At 33.3% G+C, this 23,770-nt stretch overlaps 1 protein-coding gene across 3 annotated transcripts in view; it reads right to left on the reverse strand.

Moving 5' to 3' along the window:
* CNTN5 (contactin 5) overlaps positions 1 to 23,770 on the reverse strand; it is a 1,109,255-nt gene that overhangs the window by 425,813 nt on the left and 659,672 nt on the right. For all 3 annotated transcript variants that reach the window (XM_045556882.1, XM_045556883.1, XM_045556884.1), the window contains 2 exons: positions 3,365 to 3,488; positions 3,061 to 3,236 (listed from right to left, as the gene is read on the reverse strand). In XM_045556882.1, the coding sequence (XP_045412838.1) occupies positions 3,061 to 3,236; positions 3,365 to 3,488 (300 nt within the window). The remainder of the gene's footprint in view (positions 1 to 3,060; positions 3,237 to 3,364; positions 3,489 to 23,770) is intronic.

Below are 23,770 nucleotides of genomic sequence, written 5' to 3' on the forward strand. Positions count from 1 at the left end.
TATTTGACACTGTCCCAATAAGTCTTAGAATCACATCATTTCAAGCAAAGATATCATATTCTAAAAGGGAAAAGCCTATGTAAAAGGTAAATATTTAAAAAGGGTCATTAAATATAACAAAAATAAAATTCAACTATAAAAGAGATCCAGTTTGTTAAATAGCGCTCACATTTGAAAGGGGCAACCAAAATTCAGTTGGTTGATAACTCAGCAGGTGTCAGGCAGGTGGGAGCAGAGGAGGAGGGGATGGGTATAGTCACACCAAATGGGTACAGTGTGCACTGTCTGGGGGATGGACATGCCTGGAGCTCTGACTCAGCTGGGGCAAAGGCAACATATGTAACCTAAACATCTATACCCCCATAAAATGCTGAAATAAAAAAAAAAACTGTCTTCGTATTGGGTAATATAGCACTGTGCAAAGAAAATATGTTTGATAAAGTTATTGTACACTATATGATAAAATTAATGTATAAAAAGTAAAATACTTATGTAAAAATTGTTATAAAATGAATAAAGCATAAAAGTATGTCTCGAGAATAGGTATAAAATAGAGTTTAAGTACTGTATTAGTGAAAAGTTTTACTATCATTTTGATAATTTATAAATTTGTCTAACTTCAAGACTTTAAAACATTTACCAGACTCATGTATTAGACTTCAATATTTAATAAATGTTTAGCAAAATTTTATTAAATATATTTTAATAATTATCTCAACTTACTAAATATATTAGTTTTGAAATATTAGCTGAACAATGAATTTTTAAATTTCTAGATAAATAGTGGCTGATGGATATTAAAGATTAATGATTTCAGCTTTAAAATTTATAAAAGATAATGAGCATTTCTCCATAAAATTCCTTCTGAAAGTAAAAATTCTATCAACAATAAATAATGACTTTATTCTACATATATCTATGAGCCTGGACACAAGAAAATCAGGATATAAAGGAGTATTGACAACAAGTTTTAAATGTCACTTTACCTTTGTATCTTTTCGCTTTCTTTCAAAATCCTCGTTTCTTTTTTCTACTCGACTTCCTACCTCATTTTCTCCCCTTAATCTCCAAACTACCCTGTTTTCCAGAATCCTATGGCACCCACACTCCCACTCAAAGATAATAGAAAGCAGATTGATAAAGTCTTCATCTTTTTTCTCTACCACCCATATTTGGATTTATTTCCAAAGATACCCTGGAAAAAAGATAGAGCTAAACCTAAAGGACTTAATTCTTTTTTAAGTCATGAGTATAAACATAATGCCAGCTAGTTGGGGAAGGAATTTCAAGGCAGCAGCAGTTTTCCCTATGTAAGTAATTGGCTGTCTGCTTCAACCAGGCACCTATAGGTTATTATGTATATCAAACTTACAGCCTCAGTTAGGTGGGAGCATGGGGGGACAGGGTCATAAGATGATACCTTGAATGTGTATGTATGTCTATCCATAATGTTTAAGTTAAAAATAAGCAAATATTGTTCTAAACCAAGTTGACCACAGCTTCATGCTGCATAAGGAAGATACATAAGATAGATAATTCTTCCTATGCCTGGTCATTGAACTGTATATGATGGTGCAAAGTGCTCACGCCAGGTAGGGGTGAATATGCCTGGTCTTTGCAGGAAGCCTAGGAAGGCACAGTGATATGGACATCTAAAATAGATTTCTGCTCTAAGTGTATGCAGAAAAAAAATATTGGCATAATTTGCTGCCACTGAAGGAAACTGAGCTGATATATAGGCTACTGCTAATTGGTACTTGTGTCAGATAATACAGACCAAAAGGTACAAGCCAAAAATATTTTTAAGTCATGTTTTCTGGATTTGCTGTATCTGTTTTGAAAAGACTGCTCCATTGAATAGAGGAGTGATTATGAGGGTTATTTATTTTGTTTATTAGGTTACTTTGTTAATGGGCATACTGAAAGTATTAGGTTCTCTGATACACCACAAAATATTTTCTAAAAATAAAAAGTGTATTTAGGCTGATATCTTGGTATTTTGGGCATATGTAAATGTACCTATCTGAACTCCTTAACCAAATCTATTTTAAAAGATGATATATAGATTTTGCCAGGACCTAGCTCAGTGTTCTCTGAACTGTATTCTTTATCATTTTTTTATTCTTTCGTTTTCTATTTCACACTTCTTTAATAGGGTGTTTGAATTCTGAGTTAATTAGAAAAGATATGTGAGAGAGATTATATAGAGAAAAATCAATAGTTACATTCTTCAAGGTATAATTTTAACTTAAAAAATCATTTTATCATCACTTATGTAGCCAATACAATTATATCTGAATTACTAATATAAAGACTCCTGGTCCGCTTTTCTATTTTTTAGAGATTATAATCCTCAAGAATTTAAATTAAAGTAGGATTGCTTACTAAGGAATAATATTAAAAGTTTTCACCTGATAGCCTATTTTCAATTCAATATAAGATCTCATCATATGTAAAATAATATCAAGAGTTTTTAAGAAATTAATACATTTAGTTATTCAGGTATATGACCTAATTTAGAAAATGTTTATATTTATATATGTGTACATATGCACATATGGTATCTTTAATACAAAAATTGGGACGCCTGAAAGCTATAATCAGAATCTTAAATATTAGCATGTGAGAGGCATTTATTTAGTTACCTGCCTATAAGCAGAATTTTTCAAAAATATTCTATCATATATTCTGAAGAATCCATAGCAAATAGTTACTATAATAGGCAGTAGAAAAATAAAAGCAGATAAGTAAATATTTTAAAAAGCAGACAGAAAGACTTAGATTTCAAAAGGCATTTGAAATCTAAAACTTATCTGCTTTCCTGAGTAGGTCTTAACCTCCCAGACTAGTATATCAGGTTTTTTTTGAAGACAGAAAATATTTTAGAGGATTTCAAAGTATCCAGGAAGAAATGCATTATTTGCATAGTTCAATCCTTACCATGGTTTTATCACATTTTAAAATTTGAGATCATAAGCTTTTGCTTAATTAAAATTTAAAAATACATACTGTGTATATACACTATATACATATAAACAGAAAATCATATTCTTTACTTACAGGCAAACTGAAGTGTGGCTTCTCTACTAAGAATACTTCCAAAAGTGTTAGTTGCTAAACACTGATAATGACCAGAATCCTTTGCTTCACTTGGATTACTTATAATGAAGGTGCCGTCTATCAAACTGTAGCGATAATCACTTTCCAAATCTATTTCTGTTCCATTTCGAAGCCATCTTAGGAAAAATCAGAAGACAAATATGTAAAAATTACTGGAGACATTATAATACTCCCTGGGAATGTCAGAATATCATTGATGGAAATTTTTAAGGCTTAAGTAAAATGATTATTCGTGAATTTCTACCTGTAACTGGGAACTGGGTTGCCACGAACTTCACAATTCAGTGCTACCTTCTTTTCATCAGAATCAGTTGGAAAAATGATATCATCTGGTTCTTGCACAAACACTGGCCCATAGTCCACACTGTCTGTAAGGACCAAAACACATGTACGTTAAAATTCCTCAAGATAGAAAGACCTTTTTTTCTTCTTCTCCACTCTATTTTTATTCAAAATTATTGCTCTCTCTTTGTAATTAACAGGTACATTTTCAAAAGAAGTTGTAGCCAGAAAATTACATTATCTAAGTAAATTGTAGAGACCTAAATAGAATTTTTTAATGGACTAAAAGTGCTTTTTAAAGTATGATATATGTAATGAAATATAAACATCTCAAACATTGATGGACATTTTTTGATATATATCAGTTTTCATCTTCTAAAGCAAAGGAAAACAATATTAAACACAAACATTATTTTAAAATCCTAAAATTTTGTAAAATTCATAGAATGTTAAAAATAACATACAATAAAGTAAAATGATTAGTTAATAGTGTGTCACTGCTTGGGACCTACTGATATGAAAATGCTGGTCTTCTTGCATTCTTCATATATTTTTTCTTCACTCATTCACTGAGGTACTAGTTAAGCATGCTTGAGTATAAGGAAAAAATGATGTAATGAAAATAAATATATTCTCATGGAATAACTGAGACATATCCTCAAAAAAACTGAATTAAAATGTCAAAACTTTCTACAATTAAATTTCCCATCAATAGGTAAATATAGTGAGTAAGGAAATCAGAATATATAAGGCATGAAGGAGGGGAGGAAGTGGGAAGAACATAACTTGTTGCCTACATATGGCAGATACTAGATTCTATTTCATTGAGTTAGTTAATACTCAGAGAAATACTAAGATAAAGGCAATTTGACATTAATGAAAATTTCATAGAAAAAGTAGAAATAAAAATTGATCCCAAATGTCAACTTCAACTTATATTTTAGAGTAAGTCTGCTAGAGAAATGATGAGTAAATGTACCGGTGAGAGTATAAGTCAGTCATGTTACCTGCAGTTATGTAAAAATTTAGAGCATCATGTCCATATCTAAGATATATAGCATCCTGAATTGTGAATTTGAGAAAAAATAAAACTTTTTGCTTTATTGTTATTAATCCTGAATTTGATTAAATGATAGCCTTAGATCAAGGTTTCTCAACCTCAGCACTACTGATGTTTTGGGACAGATCTTTGTTGTGGGGTCTGTCCTGTGCATTGTAAGATGTTTAGCAGCATCCCTGGCCTCTTCTCACTAGATTCCAGTAGCACCCCTCTCCAATGTGTGGTAATCAAAAATGTCTCCAGTCATTGTTAAATGTCCCGTGGAGTCAGAACGGAAGCCTTGTTGAAAATCACTGCTTTAGATAAACAAAGAGAGAAGATTTCAGGAAAAACATATCTCCAATATCTGTACTAAATTGTTAGAGGTTTACATACTCAGTGGTTAGATATTAGGGAAAAAAAATATAAGAATGGATGTTCCAGGAAACTTGAGATTTAAAAAAAATTACTGAAAAAGATGCATACCCCGTATTTAGAATGAGTTCAGTGTAAATTGATTTGCTTTCTTTAAACATGTTATATGTCCCTTTGTTTCAACAAACAAAAAAAGTATACATAGTATTGTAAATCAAATGACAATTTTGCACATACAATGGGTATGCATTGACAAGTGTTTTCTTTGAGTCCTAGATAACCCTAGCTCAAGTTTTCTTGAACTACAATAAAATATTACATCCAAATAACAAAAATGTGTTTCTCTATACCACATTATATCGCTGCCACTTGAAACTTACAAGGAAAATGAAAATAAATGACATAATAATTAACTAGAGAAAATTATTGTCAGCATTTTGTCTTTGTTGTTGCACTATAATGAATTTACAAAAATTTGAAAAAGCATTTAAAACTTGATCAAACTCTAATAATGAAACTGCACAATCAAGCAATGAAAAAATAATCCCTCTGATATTTACACATTAAAAATAATGACTATTTAAATATTATAAATAACTATACTGCATACAATTAACATAAAAATATATGTTATATTTTTACATAGTAGAAACCTCTTGAACTTTGGCATTGGACACATGTGGGTGCAAATTCTAGTACTATCATTTTCTAACCTTAGCCCAGTATCTTCTCTGATCATCTGCTATTCATTTATTAATTGTGGATAATAATGCCTGCCTTACAGTATTATTATAAACATCAGTTGATATTAATTTTGTGAATATCTTATATATTACAAGCACTCAATAAATTATGATTAATAATAACTAAGATTTACTTCTGGTATAATTACTATATGCCAGACATTTTGCTGAATAATTTTCATACAAAATATAACTCACACAACTATTGGAAAAAATCTTTCCTCTCATTTTATAGATGACAAAAGTAAGACTGAAAAAAAATTAACAAAATTTATATTTATATAGCAAATAAATGGCAAACCTAGGCTACAAATCTAGAACTGTTGGAATCTAGAACCTGATTACTACTACCTCCTCCACTTCCTCCTCCTCGTTCTTGATTATTATTATTATACTTATGCTCTAACATTTATAAAGTACTTTCATATATGATTATTATTGTTCTCTAATTTTCTGAGCTCAGAATTATAATTATTTCTAAATGAAAGAGGAAAACTCTAATGTTCTGAGGGGAAATCTCTGCAAAACTAGCCACATAGTAAATAGTGGATTTTACCTAAGTTTTTCTGGTTCGAAATCTTATGTTCTGAAAACTGTTAGAACAGTATAAAAGAAATGAAGGGTTGTCAGGGTGAGGAAAACCAGAGGGGTAAGGTTTGCTAAATTACAGGCTAAATAATAAGGGACCAGTCTGAACAACATGCATTATGTTATGACTGCCCATACTTTACAAAGCATCTCTTTGTTGTTCATTGTCAGTTCCCAAGGTATCTTAGCCCATTCAGTGACAACTTCATTCTACTTGTTGCTGCTGAGCCAATGTCTCAACCCAAATAGCAATGAATAGAAATGTGAACAAAAAGTAGTTAAAATGCCAAGTGAAGAAATTCCTATTTGTCAGTGTAGAGCTTAGTAGCCCCCAATAAAGAGTAATCAGTGATAATTCTATTTCTAAAGAGATTAGTTTTTATAGCTCCATACCCAGAAGGTATTGTTGTTATTATTATTATTATTATTATTATTATTGGTACATTCAGACAGATTTTTGATCCATTCTCTTGTAGTAGTGAATTTTATCTAACCCTCATGATGGTGCATTATTTAAATCTGTGTTCTTATATTTTACACCCTTTAGCTTGATGAAATGTGTTACTTCTGGAAACAGATTTCAAATGCTTTATGATATTAAATCATCACAAATATCTTGATAACCAATAACTCAAACACTTTCTTTAACCAAGTAGAAAGCTTTGAGACATTTGTGTAACAGGCGGATACCAACACACACAATGTTAATTTCTCATAGGAGCAATGGTTTTGAGTGTGTTTTTTCTTTACCTTTTATTAACAAACTGATAGATATCTGTAGTTGGCTGAACCTACAATGTTAGCGGTTATTGTCCGTAAAATGTCAGATTCACATCACAAGAGGATCCTTTCTTCAGAAGAGGATTGTTTCAATTTAGAAATGATTTGTTGATTCTCTGTACAAAGGATGATGAGTGATGTAATGGACATTGAAAACTAGTAAGGGGGAGGGTAGGAGGTGGGTGAGAGATAAAAAATTACCAATGGAGTACAAAGTACACTATTCTGGTGATGGGTACACAGAAATCCCTGACTTCAGCATGATACAATTCATCCACATGACAAAAAAACACTTGTTCCCCCTAAATTTGTTAAAATGAAAAAAAATTAACACTTCCACTCACTTGCCCCAAGTTTCCCCCTAAATTTTCTTAATTTTGTTTGTTAATCATAGTTCACAGAGTTTCTTATTCATAGTTCTTATTATTATGAAATTAAACACTTATTATCTGTCTCCTCATCATGATTTTTCATTTCTAAGTTTCTTATTTCTTACCAAGAAAAGCTCTTGTGTGCTATATTCCTTGTTATGCGGTTAAGAATATCTGTTTTGTATTTATAATTGGAAAACAACTTGGGTGGGTATCAAATTAGGCATTTACTGTTCATTTCGCTGATGGCTTTTTGCATATATTCTTCCACTCTCTGATAACATTTAACATTACCATGGTGAAGTCTGATACCAGCCTGACTTCCCTCAGTTTTAAGTGACTCGATGCTCTCAGGATATTTTATTCCTGGATGCCCACAGAATTCTTTACTCATTGTTCAATTTCAAGAATTTTGGTGGCTTTCTTGGTGTTAGTCATTCTGCATACTTTTTTTTTTTTTTTCTGGGACTCATTTGGCCTTTTTAACTTTCAGGTTCAAGATTTATTTTTCAGGAAGATTTGTTTTTCATTTGTTCTATTCTCATACCAATTAAGTATATCTTGTTTTGCTTTTTTTTTAAAAAAAGTTTTCTCTATAATCCCTATAATGGCTTTTATATCCTTATTCTCTTCCTACTTGACTTTTTTGAGATGGATTGCTAAGTTCCTGTCTTTTCCGTTGCAACTATATTATTACTAATGATGATTCAACTCTTTAATGGCTTTATTTTTCTCTTGCATTTGTTTCCTGAGCTCCAATATATATTTCTCATTGTTTTTGGTTATCTTGTCATATTTACTTTGATTTCATGTATTGCTTATTTAACATGTTCTTAGCAATGTTATCATCTGTAATAGCTGACTTGATGGGATGTTATTTGTCTTCATTAATCCTATTTCCTATTTGCTTATTTGGGAGGTCTGTGTGGTTCATAGAGAAAAGTCCTTTTAGTCAGAAATCTGATTATAACCTACTGATTTCTCAATCTCTTGCCTCCTTCCTCCTGCCTCATCTTCAGTTGTATTCTCAGTCAAAACTTAGATTGAAAAAAAATATATATATATGGCTTGTCAGAGTGGTTTGTATTTCAGTGCCTCCTTTTAAGTGTTCTGAAATATCTTCAGTTATTTGTCCACTTTCGCACAGCCTTCTTCAACCAACTGATTATTTATACTTATTAAAGAATAATTGGATACACATTTCTTTTCAGGGCTGTACTACTTACTTTTAAGGGAAATTGATATTTGCCTTGAAGTCTGAGGACAAAGGCACTTTTTGGCTATGTCTTTCCTCACTCTTTCTAATAGTTTGAAGAAGGTACAAATGAAGGTAACATTTTCATGTCAGTTTTTCACTCTCTTTGTTTGTTTTAAATGTATTTCAAAATAATGATATATAGTAAAAATGCCCTCTCTACTATCTTTAGCCTGATTAACTGGTTAAAAATTTTCCCAAAGCCATTTGGGGTAGTTTTAAAAATATGTGCACAAATTCTTTGATAGCCCTCCCTTGAAGGGGTTGAGCTTAATTTCATTTCTCTTGAGTGTCGGCTGGAATTAATGACATATTTCTAACTAAGAGCAAAAGTTATGGTATTTCGCTTCTCATATTAGGTTATAAAATTAATGCAGTGTCTGTCTATGAAGTACTCTCTTTAGTCACTCTCTCAGGAGAAAGAGGACACTTTTTTAGGTGTGTGAGGAACTAAAATACAGGGCTTGGCCAAAACCCAGCAAGAAACTGAGGACGATGAACAATCACTTGAGTGAGTTTTAAGTGGATCCTCCCTCAAAAGGGCCTGCAAATGAGAATGGAAGTACAATCAACATGTTGACTGCAACTTCATGAAGAACCTTGAGCCAGAACTACCCAGCTAAGCTACTTTCAGATTCCAGACCCACAGAGACTATGAGAAAATACATATTGGTTGTTTGAGGCTATTTTTAACATAGGAATAGATGACTAATATTAAAATATTTTTTCTCTCCCTATATTACTTGTAAGAAAATGTATTTTAAAAAACCTTAGCTATAAAATCTATGTAATTCCTAAAAGAAATAAAGGATAAAAGTATCATTTATAAAAATGAGAAAGTAAAAATACTTGATTTAAGTTTCATTTTATGCTATCATGGAGCAATAAACTTAGAATTAGAAGAACAATCTTCCCTCCTTTTCAGGTATACTTTCTAAAAAATCTCTGTGGGATATTTATGGAGTCTTAGCTTGGTCACATCTAATAATAGTGACGTCATGACAGATTGTTGTTTCATTGTTGGAATTGTCTCAAAATAAAGTTCATCTTTAAATAAGTTTGAGTCCTAGAAGAGGGGAGCCTTTTACCCAATTCTACTCCATAAGAAATATATTTTACTCAAGATTTTCTGATAATTAAATTGATTTGCATGTAAATAGCAACTTTATAGAAATTGCCATTAAGGTTCGACTATAAGGGCTCTACTAAGAATATCATAAGTTCTACTAATAAGATAATGTGGAAAATGAATAACCAACTTAATCAAAATGAGTTTTATTTATTTTTTTTTTACTTTCAATTTTAACTTACTAAAACAAAGCTATTTTTTTTTCCTGTTACACATGTATATCACATAATGGTGAAGTCTGGATTTTAGTGTATCTACCACCTCAAGAGTTTACACTGTACTCCATAGGTAATTTTTTATCCCTCACCCGCTTCCACCCTCCCCACTTTTGAGTCTCGAATGTCTTTTATACTTCTCTGTGTGTCCTAGTTTAGCCTCCACTTATAAGTAAGGTCATGTGGCATTTAATTTTCTGTCCCTGAGTTACTTAGGATAATGGCCTCCAGTTCCATCCTTGTTGCTGCAAAAGCAACATTCTTTCTTAAGGATGAGTAGTACTCCATGGTGTATGTGCATATATATATATGTCTGTGTGTGTGTGTGTATGTATACACACCCCACATCTTCTTTATCTACTTATGAGTTGATGAACACTTAGGTTGATTCCATCCTTTGTAATGGTAAATTGTGTTGTGATAAATATACCAGTGTTTCTTTCCCCTTCCTTAGATTCTCAGCAATGGGATTGCAAGATCAAATGATAGATCTACTTTTAGTTCTTTGAGAAATCTCCACACTGATCTCCATAAAGTTGTACTAATTTACATTCCACCAACAGTGTATGAGTGTTCCCTTTTTGCCGTATCCCTCTCAACATTTATTGTTTTTTGTCTTTTTAGTAAAGGCCATTCTAATTGAAGTAAGATGGTATCTAATTATGGTTTTAATTTGCATTTCTCTGATGATTAGTGATGTTGAGCATTTTTTCATGTTTGTTGGTCATTTGTACATTTTATTTTCAAAAATGTCTGTGCATGTCATTTATCCACTCTTTAATGGGGTTGTTTGTTTTTTTCTTGCTGAGTTGTTTGAGTTCCTGTGTAGATTCTTGATATTAGTCCTTGTGGCATAAATAGTTTGTGAATATTTTCTCCCATTCTATAGGTTATCTATTTACTTTTTTGATTATTTCTTTGCTATGCAGAAGCTTTTCAGTTTAAGTCCCATTCATCTATTTTCGTTTTTGTTGCATTTGTCTTGGGGGGCTTAGCATCTCTTTCTATATAACCAAGGTAACTGGCAGTGAACAATTTTAACCATAATTAATCAATAAATTAAAAAGTGTATCTTAAGAGCCTGCTTTACACATGATGTCAAAATGATCAGTTACAGTGAAACTTTTATGTCATCATTAACAGAAAGTTATTTTTTATATATTTTTTTTATTTTTTTATTTCAGCTCTTCATGGGGGTACAAAAGCTCAGGTTACATACATTGTCCGTGTCCCACCCATCCCCCTGAGTCAGAGCCTCAGGCATGTCCATTCTCCAGACAGTGCACCTGGCATATTCATGCGTTACAAAGATTGGCTAGATGGTCACTAATCTCATTGCCTTTTCCTGGGAATGCTATAAAAATTTCTTAGCCCTCTTATGTTTGACATGGGGCCATGTGACTTGGTTCTGTACTGAAATTATATATGTGAGATCCTGGACTAGCCATAAAAAAATTGTGCACAAACCTCTATCCTTTCTTTATTTGTTAACTAACTGAAGAGTAAAGGAGCAGAAGATACCAATGAGGCCTCAACAGATATAAAATATACTAGATGGTTCACAACTGTATACATGGAAAGTATGTCATTGACTAACCAAGAAGAATGTGATGTGAATACAAGAGAAATGTGCTATTGCATTAAGAAATAGTTTGTTACAGCACCCAGAATTTCTTATCTCAACTAATGTTGCATTGAAAGCAAAACCATTTGTAAACAATTAAAGAAGATATAATTTGATTAGGAAACAATGTTCACGGAACTACATGTCATCATTAGATTACAATGTCTTGCTTGTATTCATCTTCCTATTTCAGGCCTCTTGATGAATTACAATTTAGCTAAAGTATATTCCCAGGCCTAGGGCCTATGACAGGAGGTATACAACCAGTCAACTTTATATTTAGCTTTACCAGTGCTAGTGCTCCAGTTTTTAAAATTAGCTTCTACATAATCCTTGAGCTCTAATAATTGTTCAGATGGCCATATTCTGAAAATGGATTTAATCGTATATCTCTATTCCTAAATCCTATTGTTAACCCTTCTAGAAGGTCCAGTGTTGTTATTTACATATTTATATTATATATATAATATATACATGCACATATTATATATATACACAGAATATATATATTATACATATATATATATACACACACACACATATACAGATGCTATGGTTCTTGCTTTGTATTTTCATGTGATTGATTCTCACTATAGACTCATATAATTAAGACTCTGACACCATTTTTTCTCTTTGGTCACTGATAGCTTTCAAGGTCCACCAGTCACCTTGTCCCTTTTGCCTCACATTTGGACAAACAGATAAGGCAGGTACTTTCTGCCTTGACTCCAGTAGAGAAGTTCACAGCTCACAATCCCTGGACCACACAGGAATGTTCACTCACTCCAGCCTCACCCCACAACCACAATAAAAACCAAAGCCACTCATTTCTTTTCTCACTCAAGCCATTTTTTTTAGACCAGTATTTCCTGCTCTTCTCAGAAAGCTTCATGAAATGAATAATAAATCTTTCATACCCTTTCAGCATAAGTGCGGCATCATCAGTTTCTATATCTGAAACAGTTTTGGGTAGTGCTAGTATTCATCTTGCCCTACTCAGGGTAAACACATAGCAAGATTAGAGCTCAATCATCTGGTAGAGGACAGAGTCTTTGAAAGGGGTTTGCATCCATGAGGGCAATGGGTCTTTACAAAGTTAACTAAAACATGGATGGTAGACATACATGAAGGGCACCTCCTGAATTACTCTGGATAGCTTTCTCTTAGCTTTATACAGGAAAATAAGACATGCTGTCAGATCATCTAAATTGTTGAGGCAAGATGGCTTTGACTATGGAGGCAAACCAAGGGCTATACAGAGTAGCATAAATCAGAGATGTTTAAACTAAACTTGTAGAAAAAGAGGGCAGAAAAGAAGCAGCCTTGAGCATGCCACTCTGAAGTAAAAAAGTATAAATTACAGACAGATGTTTGCCTATGGATAGCTCTTCTCAGAAGGAACATTGCAAAATTACAGAGAAACAACAGAGGACACTCAATGTGAAAAAAATAGGTGATGGGGTGATACATTTTACAAGTTCAGAGGAGGCATCTACACACAGGGAAGAATAGGAGGATAGAGCACTGGAATACCACATTCACCCTGCAGGCACTGTGGCCGAGTTGTGAGAGGGCTCCCTCCACCTCCATAGGCCTCTACCTGGATAGACTGGGGACCTTCCTGGAGTCTGTGCAGAGTCATTGCACTGGGCAACAGGTGCGGTGGGGATTTAGTGGCAGCTAATCCTGGGTTTCTGAAGCTGAAGCTCTATTGTGCTCTTGGTTGCATGGCACCAAGTTGGCACAGGACTCAACTTTGTCGTGGTGGCCTTCACATCACCCCCACTGGGCTGGGGAGGGAGAGGACAAAGTAGAGGCTCCTCTGACTAGTACCCTGTGACTGGCAGCCAAGCATCCTTCCGCTACAGCACAACAGGATCTGAGCATAGGAGTTGACTGGGGCATTGCAGACTCCAACCTGGGAGGCTTTGGGTGACTACTTCTGTGCGTCTGGGGGGGAGAACCATGGTCTCTGGGCCACTGGAACCAAATTCCACCTATGTGACCTGGCATTTGTGTGGTCCCTAAGCCTGCTAAGCCCTGAATCTGCCCTCCAGGTCAGATCAGCCCACTGCCCACATGTCCTGCTTCTGGCTCTTAGGCTGCTCCCCAGTCCCAGTTGTGAGGCTGTCACACTGGAGCCCAAGACTCTGCCCTTGTAAATCCAGAGTTCCCACCAGACATGGACACAACCCCAACATTACAGTGCTGCACCTTACCCCAGGACCCCACACCCCTGAGCCTCCACCACTGCGTGGAACTGTTACAAGTTACATCACCCTGCCAAGGACCCCCTAGCCTTGAGCCACCAGTACACTGGGACCTGATTAGAGCAAATGCCTACAATCTGGGAACCCATGAGCATTGCCTAAATAGGCTCACCCAGCTGCCACTGTCACCTCTCTGGGGAGACCCTGGGCAGAGCAATCCCTACAACACCAGCCACCATGGAAAGGGTCTCATCCAGCTCCCAAGTCAAACTTCCTACAGCTATCTGCAGAACAACCCAACACCCAGCACAAAGATTATCCATCACAGGCTTGAACAGTGGCAATCACAGGTGAACAGGACAAATCAGAACAGTTGCATTACAGGCTTCTAGGGCACACACCCTTACCCTGCAGCGTCAACATTCCAGGATATGAAAAAAGTGCCATCTAGGGACCTACTCTTCTTCTAATTAAGCAGGAGCGTTCTCAGTAAAGAACAGGTGCCCTGCAAACCTGTTAGACCTGAATTGAGAAAAGAGGTTACAGATGAGAAGAAATCAGCAAAAGAACCCTGGCAATATAAAAAAAACAAAAGAATTCGACACCCCTAAGGGATCACATGGAGGTATAGTAGTGAACTACAACCACAAGGAAATTCCTGAAATGACAGAAATGAAATTCAGAATATGAATGGAATTGAAGAGAAAGTTGAAAACCAACAGAAAGAAGCCAGAAAATAAATTTAGGAAATTAATGAAAAAGTCACCAAAGAGCTAGACAATGTAAGAAAGGATATAATAGAACTTAAACAAATGAAAGAGTCATTTGGGGAATTTCAAAACACAGCAGAAAGCTCCAGCAACAAATTAAACCAAGGAGTAGAAAGAATCTTAGAGCTTGAAGACAAGGCTCTCAAGGTAACCCAGTCATTTAAAGAGGCAGAGAAGAGGGGGAAAAGGTGGAACAATCACTTGGAGAAATATGGGACTAGGCAAAGCAAACTAGCATATGAATTATAGGTATCTCAGAGGGAGAAGAAAGAGCTAACACATGGAAAATCTATTTGAGGGAATTATTGAGGAAAACTTCCCTTCACTAGAGATCCAGACATCCAAACAGACACAAGATGATCAACAAACTCCAGGAAGATTCATAGCAAATAGGACATCTCCAAGACACACAGTAATCAACCTGGCCAAGGTCAAATGAAGGAGAAAATTATACCAAAAAATCAATAATGAGAAACAAATAAATAAACTAAACTTGTACTATAAATCATAAAATTATATATACATACATATTTTTAAATTCCGATTCCTCTTTTGTCCCTTTTGTTATCTCTGAACCTAAGTAACAACCCCAGCCATGCTAGTCTCAGCATGTTCAGAAAAACAATATGGAGTGGAGAAAAAAGTACTGCACATCTATCTAGTGATCCTTCAAATTTTTAATAACAAATAATTTATTCTCTGATTTTGTGATTCTTAAATGGAATTAATGAATATTCTGATTACTTTTGTGCAAATTTTATAATTAGTAAAAGGACAAATAAAAGGGAAATAATTACTAATTCATTTTTAAATTTCTTCCCCTTATTGATAGGCTATCCAGATACTAAATTTCTTCTTGCCAAGACATCTTAAGCATCACCTAATCTGACACTCCTACAGGAAGGTTCTCTAGAGAAGCCTTGCTTCTTGGTATTGGATCACTATATTTTCAATTGTTTTAGTGGATCATGACCTGACATTATCATGTGTCCCTAGATTCTAAATCTGCCTTTCAGACTAAAATCCTCTTTTAAACAACTACTTCTCTGCCTGTTTTTCTCAAGAAGTACATCTAATGCCAGGGTCCAACCCTCTTTGCCAGCTGATTACCTGTAATTTATGGTCTGCCTAGCTTATTCATGCAATATAACCTAAGTGGACCAATAAAACAATCTAGAAGAAATATCAGCTTATCATGCCCCATAGAATTAGAAGAAATACTCTTTTAATGGCTATTAGTATTAATATATTTTATGTGATAATTTCAAGAAATTTTCAAATGTTTAATTAGCAATTGCATCTTATGACAACATTCATAGTTACAATATGAGAAAAACTCACACCATGTGAGCATCTTGATGAATTCTTAAAGAAAATGTCCAAATTTTCCTTTAACTTTAAATTGCCTTGTAATTACATGAGATGAAAAAGTTAAGCAAGTATAAACTGCCATTATAAAATTTTCAAGGATTCCTAAGAATTGAAAAGCTTTATTTATTAAAAGGCATTGTGGTGAATGTTTTTCATGAGTAGTATGTAATTATGTTGTATACACAATATAAATTAAATAAGAATCTAATAGATGTTTTTGTCATTTTCTGGTGTAGCTATAAAAGAGGGGTCAGATGACTCAGTAATGTTATCGCTTATGAGAATGATCAAAGTATATCAACCCCATGTAACATTTGTAGGATGACAAACCAAGAGGCCATTTTGTCAACCAAGAAAGGGAATTTCTCTTTTCTCCTTTTAATTTATAATCCAAAATAGACAGTTTAGTTCAAAAATATTCAGGAAAATATTCTATCACAGTGTAGAACTTCAACCTAAACGCCAACTTCAAGAACCAAGAAGAGATCCTCAAGAAGATATTTCCTTATTTAACAATATTTGTTAAGCTTCTTGTAAGCTTGCACTTCTCTGAGTACTGAAAGTGGGTAAAGAGGAGACTATGAAATGGTCTTTGCTCAAACAGCATATAGTTAAATTGGAGAGAAAAGCATATTAATATAAAATAATAACATTGGCTCCAAAAATTAAGAATACAAAGAATAACATCATAAAGTTTTTATGAATGGTCATGAAATTGAAAGATTTTTATTAGAATATGGTCTTGGCTGGGTATAGTGGCTCACACCTGTACTTTGGGGGATTGTTTGAAGCCAGAAGTCTGAAAACAGCCTGAGCAACATAGTGAGACTCCGTCTCTGAAAAAAACTTTTTAAAATTATCCAGGTGTGTTCACACATGACTGTAGTCTCAGCTACTTGGGAGGCTGTGGCAGGAGAGTCGTTTGAGCCCAGGAGTTTGAAATTGCAGTGAGCTATGATAATGCCACTGCACTCTAGCCCAGGCAACAAGAGTAAAATCCTATCTCTAAATAAGTAAATAGATAAATAATTATATAAATAAAATCAATAAAATATAAAATATGGTCTTTATAATTGGGAAAAATTGGCATGATCTGTTTTATATAGGAGTGTATCATGTAAGTGAAATATCTTTTTCTGCTGGGAGGCAGAGAGAATTCTTATTTTCATAAAAGTTCATTTAAGTTTTGTGTTTGTGTCTCCAAAACAATTTATTAGCAAAGGGTATTCTGAGGAAACAACAGAAAATTGTCAACACTGAGGTTGCTTTGAGCCATGATGTCATTGCCCATGTGTCAAGTCAAATATGGAAATAAACCATGGTAATTATAAAATATGGCCAAAAGTACTGAGGACATGAGAAAATATATTTGTAGGTACAGGAATCGTCCAAGTGTCAGAAGCCAGTGCTAAAACCTTTAAAAGCCTGGGTAGACTCAGAGGCCTATGTAAATTGCAGATTTGTGTTTTTCATTGAGGGAATTAAAGAGATCTGAAAAAATGTACTTAGCCACAGAAGGAAATAATGGCTTCAGCTATGTCTAAAGACCTCTATTTTTCACCCAAAATAGCATTTGTAGTCTCTGAATCTCAGGAACATGCTCCTCCTAGTAAAAGTATGAACTTTCTACTTTGAATTGCTCCTAAACCAGACCGTGTTTCTGCAAAGGAGATAAGACAACATAACCTAACCATCTCATCACAAAGAGAAAAATGAAATGCACCCTACACTTAATTAAGTTTACTCCTACTAGAACAGCAATAAAAAGAGATGAAGTCAAAGACCAGTTTATTGGCTGTTCATTTATAGAGGGAGGAACAAGTATAGTGTCTGTCAGTGATCGTTAATAATCCTTGCCTACATCCAAATAAAGTACATGTTCTGCAAGTGTCTAAGGTACTAACTCATAAGGGCTTTCAATTATCTTATATTATCTTCAGAAGTTTTAATTTAAACCTTAGTCAATGTTTAAAATCACTTAAATGCCATTTCTTGTATTCAAACAACTACTTTGGGATAATTATTACAACTCCAATGTTCTTTTTAAAATCAGATAATGCCTCTTAGGTCTGTGGGAACATTTACATTGATACAATTCAAAGGAGTCAAAGCCATTATCCAAAATAGCAATATCAGGTTGAAAGCAGAATAATTACTGAGGACTTGTCTGGTTGCTTTACTCCCATGAACAATACTCTCCCTTAAAGGGACTACTCCATTTTCCTTCTACCCTTTATGAGTCTGGCTCAGAAATTTTTCCTTATTCACTGTCTTTATTTCCTTATCTCAGTCAAGTGTCAATGACTGCTGTGCCTTTCTGGACTATTCTCAACCATAGAGCCATAGTCTGAACCTGAGAAAGTAACAAGGTATGGCATTTGAATTCTGTATGGACCTGTCCACAATACTCACAACCAAGTTTTCACTGTTATATAAAGCAGGCATTCTGGATGCAGTCTTTTTTTTGTACTTCCTGAATGTGGCTGTATCTATAGCAGATTATCAGATCAAGCTATAGATAAATATTCAAAAGAAAGCAAATTAGAACATGCATTTTCACTGTTCCAGATTACTGAAAATTTTGATGCTTGTTTAATTTTACTACCTGAGAATATCTGTAAAGGAATAAAGATAATTGAAATATAACTGAAAGCTACCTTATTTTTTTGGAAAATGGCACTTTTAAACATCAAAATATCATCACCAGATTTTCTCTAAATGGAAATAGCTTTTGATGCTAAAGTGATCTAACTACTATAAGAAACGATTAATTGCAATCAAGCACTTTGGCATTTGCTAATCCTGAATAGAAATAGAGTATAGCAGGTACAGATATGTGCCATGAATGTGGAATTTTTTTATAATAGCTTACATTTAACTGGGATTTATCATTGTCCACGTAGAATACTATAATCAAATTTAATACTGTTTACTAAATTACATAAACATGATCACTGAAGATAAAGAGACAGGATTTTAAATTATATAAATCCTATTGTGTGTAGTAAAATAATATATGCAAGGCTCTTTTCTTTTAATTTTCCATATATCTTACTTAAAATTGGACAAAAGTTTCTATGATTATTCATATGTGAATAAAAATCATCTTATATTCATTGATACTTGACTGTGGTCTATTGAATAAAACAGCAGAAGGCACTTGCTATTATCTGAATGTTTTCCCCTCCAAAGCCCATGTTGAAAAATAATTACCATCATACCAGGATTAAAAGTTGGGGCCTTTTAGAGGTGATTAGGCCATTATTACAGAAGTGGGTTCATTTGCTCATACTCTCTCTCTCTCTTTCTCTCTTGGCCCTTCCACCTTTGTCACAGATGATGCAGCAAGAAGGTCCTTGAAAGATGCTGGCACTTCACTTTGTTATTGGACTTCCAGCCTCTAGAACTATGAGCCAATACATGTCTGTTCATTGTAAATTACCCAGTCTGTTGTATTTAGAAGCACAAAATGGATGAAGACAAAACCCTATCATTAATTAAGAAGGAATAAGGAACCATTAAATAAAGGTTCACAAGAAAGCTTTTTTTCCACAAACAACTCTTAAAATCAGCTATTCATGTTACTGATTTAAATTATATATGAATTCTGTATGGTCACTGGGCCATAATCATTATACATATCTCTGAATATTTATTAAAATATTAATAAAGTCATGTCCTTTTCTCAAATAGAAAGCACAATACACATAAATGTACTGTACAGTCATAATGACATTGATCAAAAAGGTTTCCAAATACTTTTAAGGCTTTAGAGATTAAGACAAGAACTGTCTTGAGCTCAGTCAACATGCAGCTTGCACACAGTAGGGCAGTGGCCAATGTCTCTTATAGAAGGATACAAAAAATAAGTGCTTCTAATTTATTAAATGTACTGATAATGGTTTATGTTCACTGCTATAATCCTATTCTAAACATGTTATCAGCTCATCAAAAAAAATAGGCAAAAAAGATGCATAAAAATTTGGATCATAAACATCCAGAAAGCAGTTTGAGTATTGCTACCATTATAATATAGGGAAGGGGGTTAAACAGTATAAAAGAGCCCTTCAAGCTATTTTGTAGTGCTCATTCCTTCATAAACCTATGGAAATATTTGTTAAAATGTTGGAAACAAAGCCATTTTAAAGTTACTATAGATAAATATGTTGTCTCTATGCAAATGTTTCTGGGCTGACACAGACCTAACAAAAAATATATGATATTACCATATTCTGGAATTTACTCTAACAATTTGCTGTAGTCTTTTAAATTTTACCTATTTAATTTCATCCCACATGGTTGGAATTCTATAATAGATTCAGGCTATTGCTGATACAATGTTGAAAACATCTCAGAGAAAACAGAAGACAATTAATCAATAAAAAATTTAAAAAGAACTAATAAAGACTACTTTGACCAAATAAACCTATATAGAGACACTAGTATTATAAAGGGAGATATACTATTATCTTCTCTGTATCCCTGTTGCTACTGCTTTCCTTCAGACAATTATCAGCTTTCCCCTTTATAAGTATGATAGTATCCTGCTGACTCTCATTATGTTCCTTTTGCCATTGGAGTGATTTTGTTATTACTATTATTGTTATTATTATTATTATTATTATTATCATTCTTTAAATCTGGATGCTCTGAGGTCTTTTAAGTAATTTCTGGAAAAAAGATTCTACTACTACTTAACGGAGACTTGCTGTTAACTGAGATAAAATTTCTTGAGTACTTAACAAGAAGTATAAGTCCATTTATAATTTCATTGCAGTTATTCACACTTTGCTACAAACATAATATATAATGTACAGTTCCTTAAACACAGTAGTATTCTGTCTTGTCCCCTTGCCTTTGAACATACTATTTCTTTTATCTGGAATGTACTTTTACACATCCAATATATTTTAGTCTTAATATCACTTCCCCAGTGGAGCTTCCCCTGATCATACAACATAAGTTAGATTCGATAACCTTCTTCTATGCTCCTATATAATCTTGTACATACTTCTGTCATAATAATTATAATAACAGATTGTGTGCCTTTTGTATGTGTGTCTGTGTGTGTCTCTTTCAAAACTGTGAGCACATTAGGCCACAGGTACATTAAAACGTGTGAACTTGGGAGATAAAAGCAGGCAGACACAGCTTTCTGACTGTGAACTAAATTAAGATGTTCCCAGGCTCACTGACTGAATCTCAATATCCCCAACAGTACTATGGGGCAGGTAACTCAAAATGCCATTATAAGAACCGGCTCTTATCTGGAGGGAGGAAGGATCAGGTGGCAGTGACTACAAATTGGTTATAGATAAGAGGTAAGCACAGAGGGAGAGAGGAGAAAATAAAGTAAGTAAAAATGCTTCTATTCCATGTGTACCTGCAAAGAAAACCAAAAATTCCAACACAGGTAATGCTGCAAAAAAATCAAAGTCAATAATAGGAGCAATAGTTCATTCCAGATAAAATACATTTTAAAATCCTGCCTAACTTAAGACTTTAAATAAATGTGTGTGTTTAGAATACTCAAAGATATACATGAAAGAATGAATTTCCTTAAAATGAGTAAGCAATTATAAAACATAAAAAAGTTTAGAAATGTAGTAAGACTATATGGTTGTAAAAAAAGAACTGATAAAATACTTGGCAAATAAAATATAGCCTATTAAAAATCCACCCAATATAATGTAACTTAGAGATTTAAATATTTTATACACATACACACACACACACACACACAGACACACACACACACAAAACACTGACAGCCTTCCTCCCATGAAACAATAAAGTAATTAGTGATGAAGCAGTGTTTGAAGGAAGAGAGCAGAAGTTTGCACATTTGAAAAGAAATGTTATCTTCTCTTTGAAATTGTCTTATATGTACTAGGCAGATAAGTAAAGATATGTCCCCTTTTAGAAATGACACAGTAAAATTGCAAACTGTCAAGAGTTAGAAAAACTCACATATGGCAATCTATTTATAAAAGAATGGGAATTAGATTGATAACAGATTTACCTGCTACAAGAGAAGCCAGTAGATATTTAAAATATTAAGAGAATATAACTATCAACCTAGAATTTTACACCCTGTTAAATCATCTGTCATTCAAGAGTGGAGGCAAAATAAAGATAGTATCAAACATATAAAGACTAAGATAGTTAACCACAGTCATGGCCTCATCATTATAGAATATGCTTCATTAAGAAAAAATTTGAACACATAGAAAGATTATGATAGATGAAATTATGACTACAGATACCAATAAGATATGGAAAATATAATTAAATATTGATTTAATACATATTTTTGTTGAAAATGGTAAAATTAGCACAAGACAAAGTAATAAGTATTTAAAGAAAACATATCATGTTTGAAAAAATCAAATTATTCAATAACTTTACATTTGGGAAATTTTTTAGTTAAGTTCATTAAAGATAATCACTAAAAGAACAGACTAAGTTAATGGTAATCACTAAAGGAATAAGTATATAATGTATAAAATCCAAAACAACAGAGAGGAATTAAATATAGAAAACATGAGCTATCCAACAGAAAGCATGGGAAAAGAGAAAAAACATCCCAAAGAAAGAAGAGTGTGGCAGATACTGCTAGTTTTAGCCAAACCTTTTCTGTTTCCTCCTGAGCACACAGCTAGCTATTTTTACAAACAATTTTTTCTAATACAGTATCTACCACATACTATGAGACAAGGACATACAAGTAAGAACTAACAGAAATAACAGACAACAGAAACAGAGCCATAGGACTATAGATACCAATTTATAGACACAGATCATGAATCAACTATACTTACTATTTCTATTTTCTAGGAGACAAAAACTGTCTGAGATCTAGGAATAAATGTAACACAAGATATGAAAAATATCTTTAACAAAAAATAAACCATGTTATTGAAGGATTTGAAAGTATATTTGAAAACATGAGGTGATTTTACAAATTATATTAGTTAATAAATACTCCAAAAGAGTACTCCAAAAATAGAAGAAAAGAAATGAAATCAGGTCATTACTTCATATTACATATAAAAATAGTTTCATGTAGTATAAATACTTGAACATCAAAATCAAAATTTAAAGTTGGAAATAAATAAAATTCAAGCTAAGAATAGTTTTTCATTAAGATACAAAAAGCACAGACTACCAAGGAGAGTGTTGCTATTTCTGATTCTATTAAAATCAAAAACTTCTATCCAACAAAAGATACTATTGACAAAGTAAAAAGACAAGCCAAGTGTTAAGAGAGGATATTTGCAATGCATTCAACCAACTAGTGATAATTTCATTTGTAAATCTGTACAGATGAATAAAAAGACAAATATCTGTATAAAAAATAGTCAACACATATGAATAAGTAATATCTATAAAAGAAAAACAGAATGTTCAATATGCACATGATAAAATTTCAACCTCACTGTTCAAGGAAGTGCAAATTAAACCACAATGAAATAGCATACTGTATTCAAGATACTGGCAAAAATCATTATATATTGGTGACAATGTGGAGAAATGTGAACACTCACATAATGTTGGTAGAAGTGTCAATCATTTTGGAAGTCAATTTGACAATATCCAGAAAAGTTGCAATCCTTTAATATAAAAATTGCACTCCTAAAACACATATAACATAATTGCCATGGATTCATACAAAAATAAAATAAAAAATCCACTCATTTGACACTGTAACAGCAGAAAATTAGAAATAACCTAACTGTCTACAGAAAGAGAATGGATAAATTATAATATAGTTTTGCAGGAAATGAAATGAACTTAGACCTACAGATGTCAAGATAGATGAATCTCAGAAGTCTGATTTTGATCCAGAAAAGGTAGGTCATGAATTATATATGCAATATCATTTATATAAAATTTTA

This window comes from Lemur catta, chromosome 7 (genome assembly GCF_020740605.2).
Source record: "Lemur catta isolate mLemCat1 chromosome 7, mLemCat1.pri, whole genome shotgun sequence".
Taxonomy (NCBI): Eukaryota; Metazoa; Chordata; class Mammalia; order Primates; family Lemuridae; genus Lemur; species Lemur catta.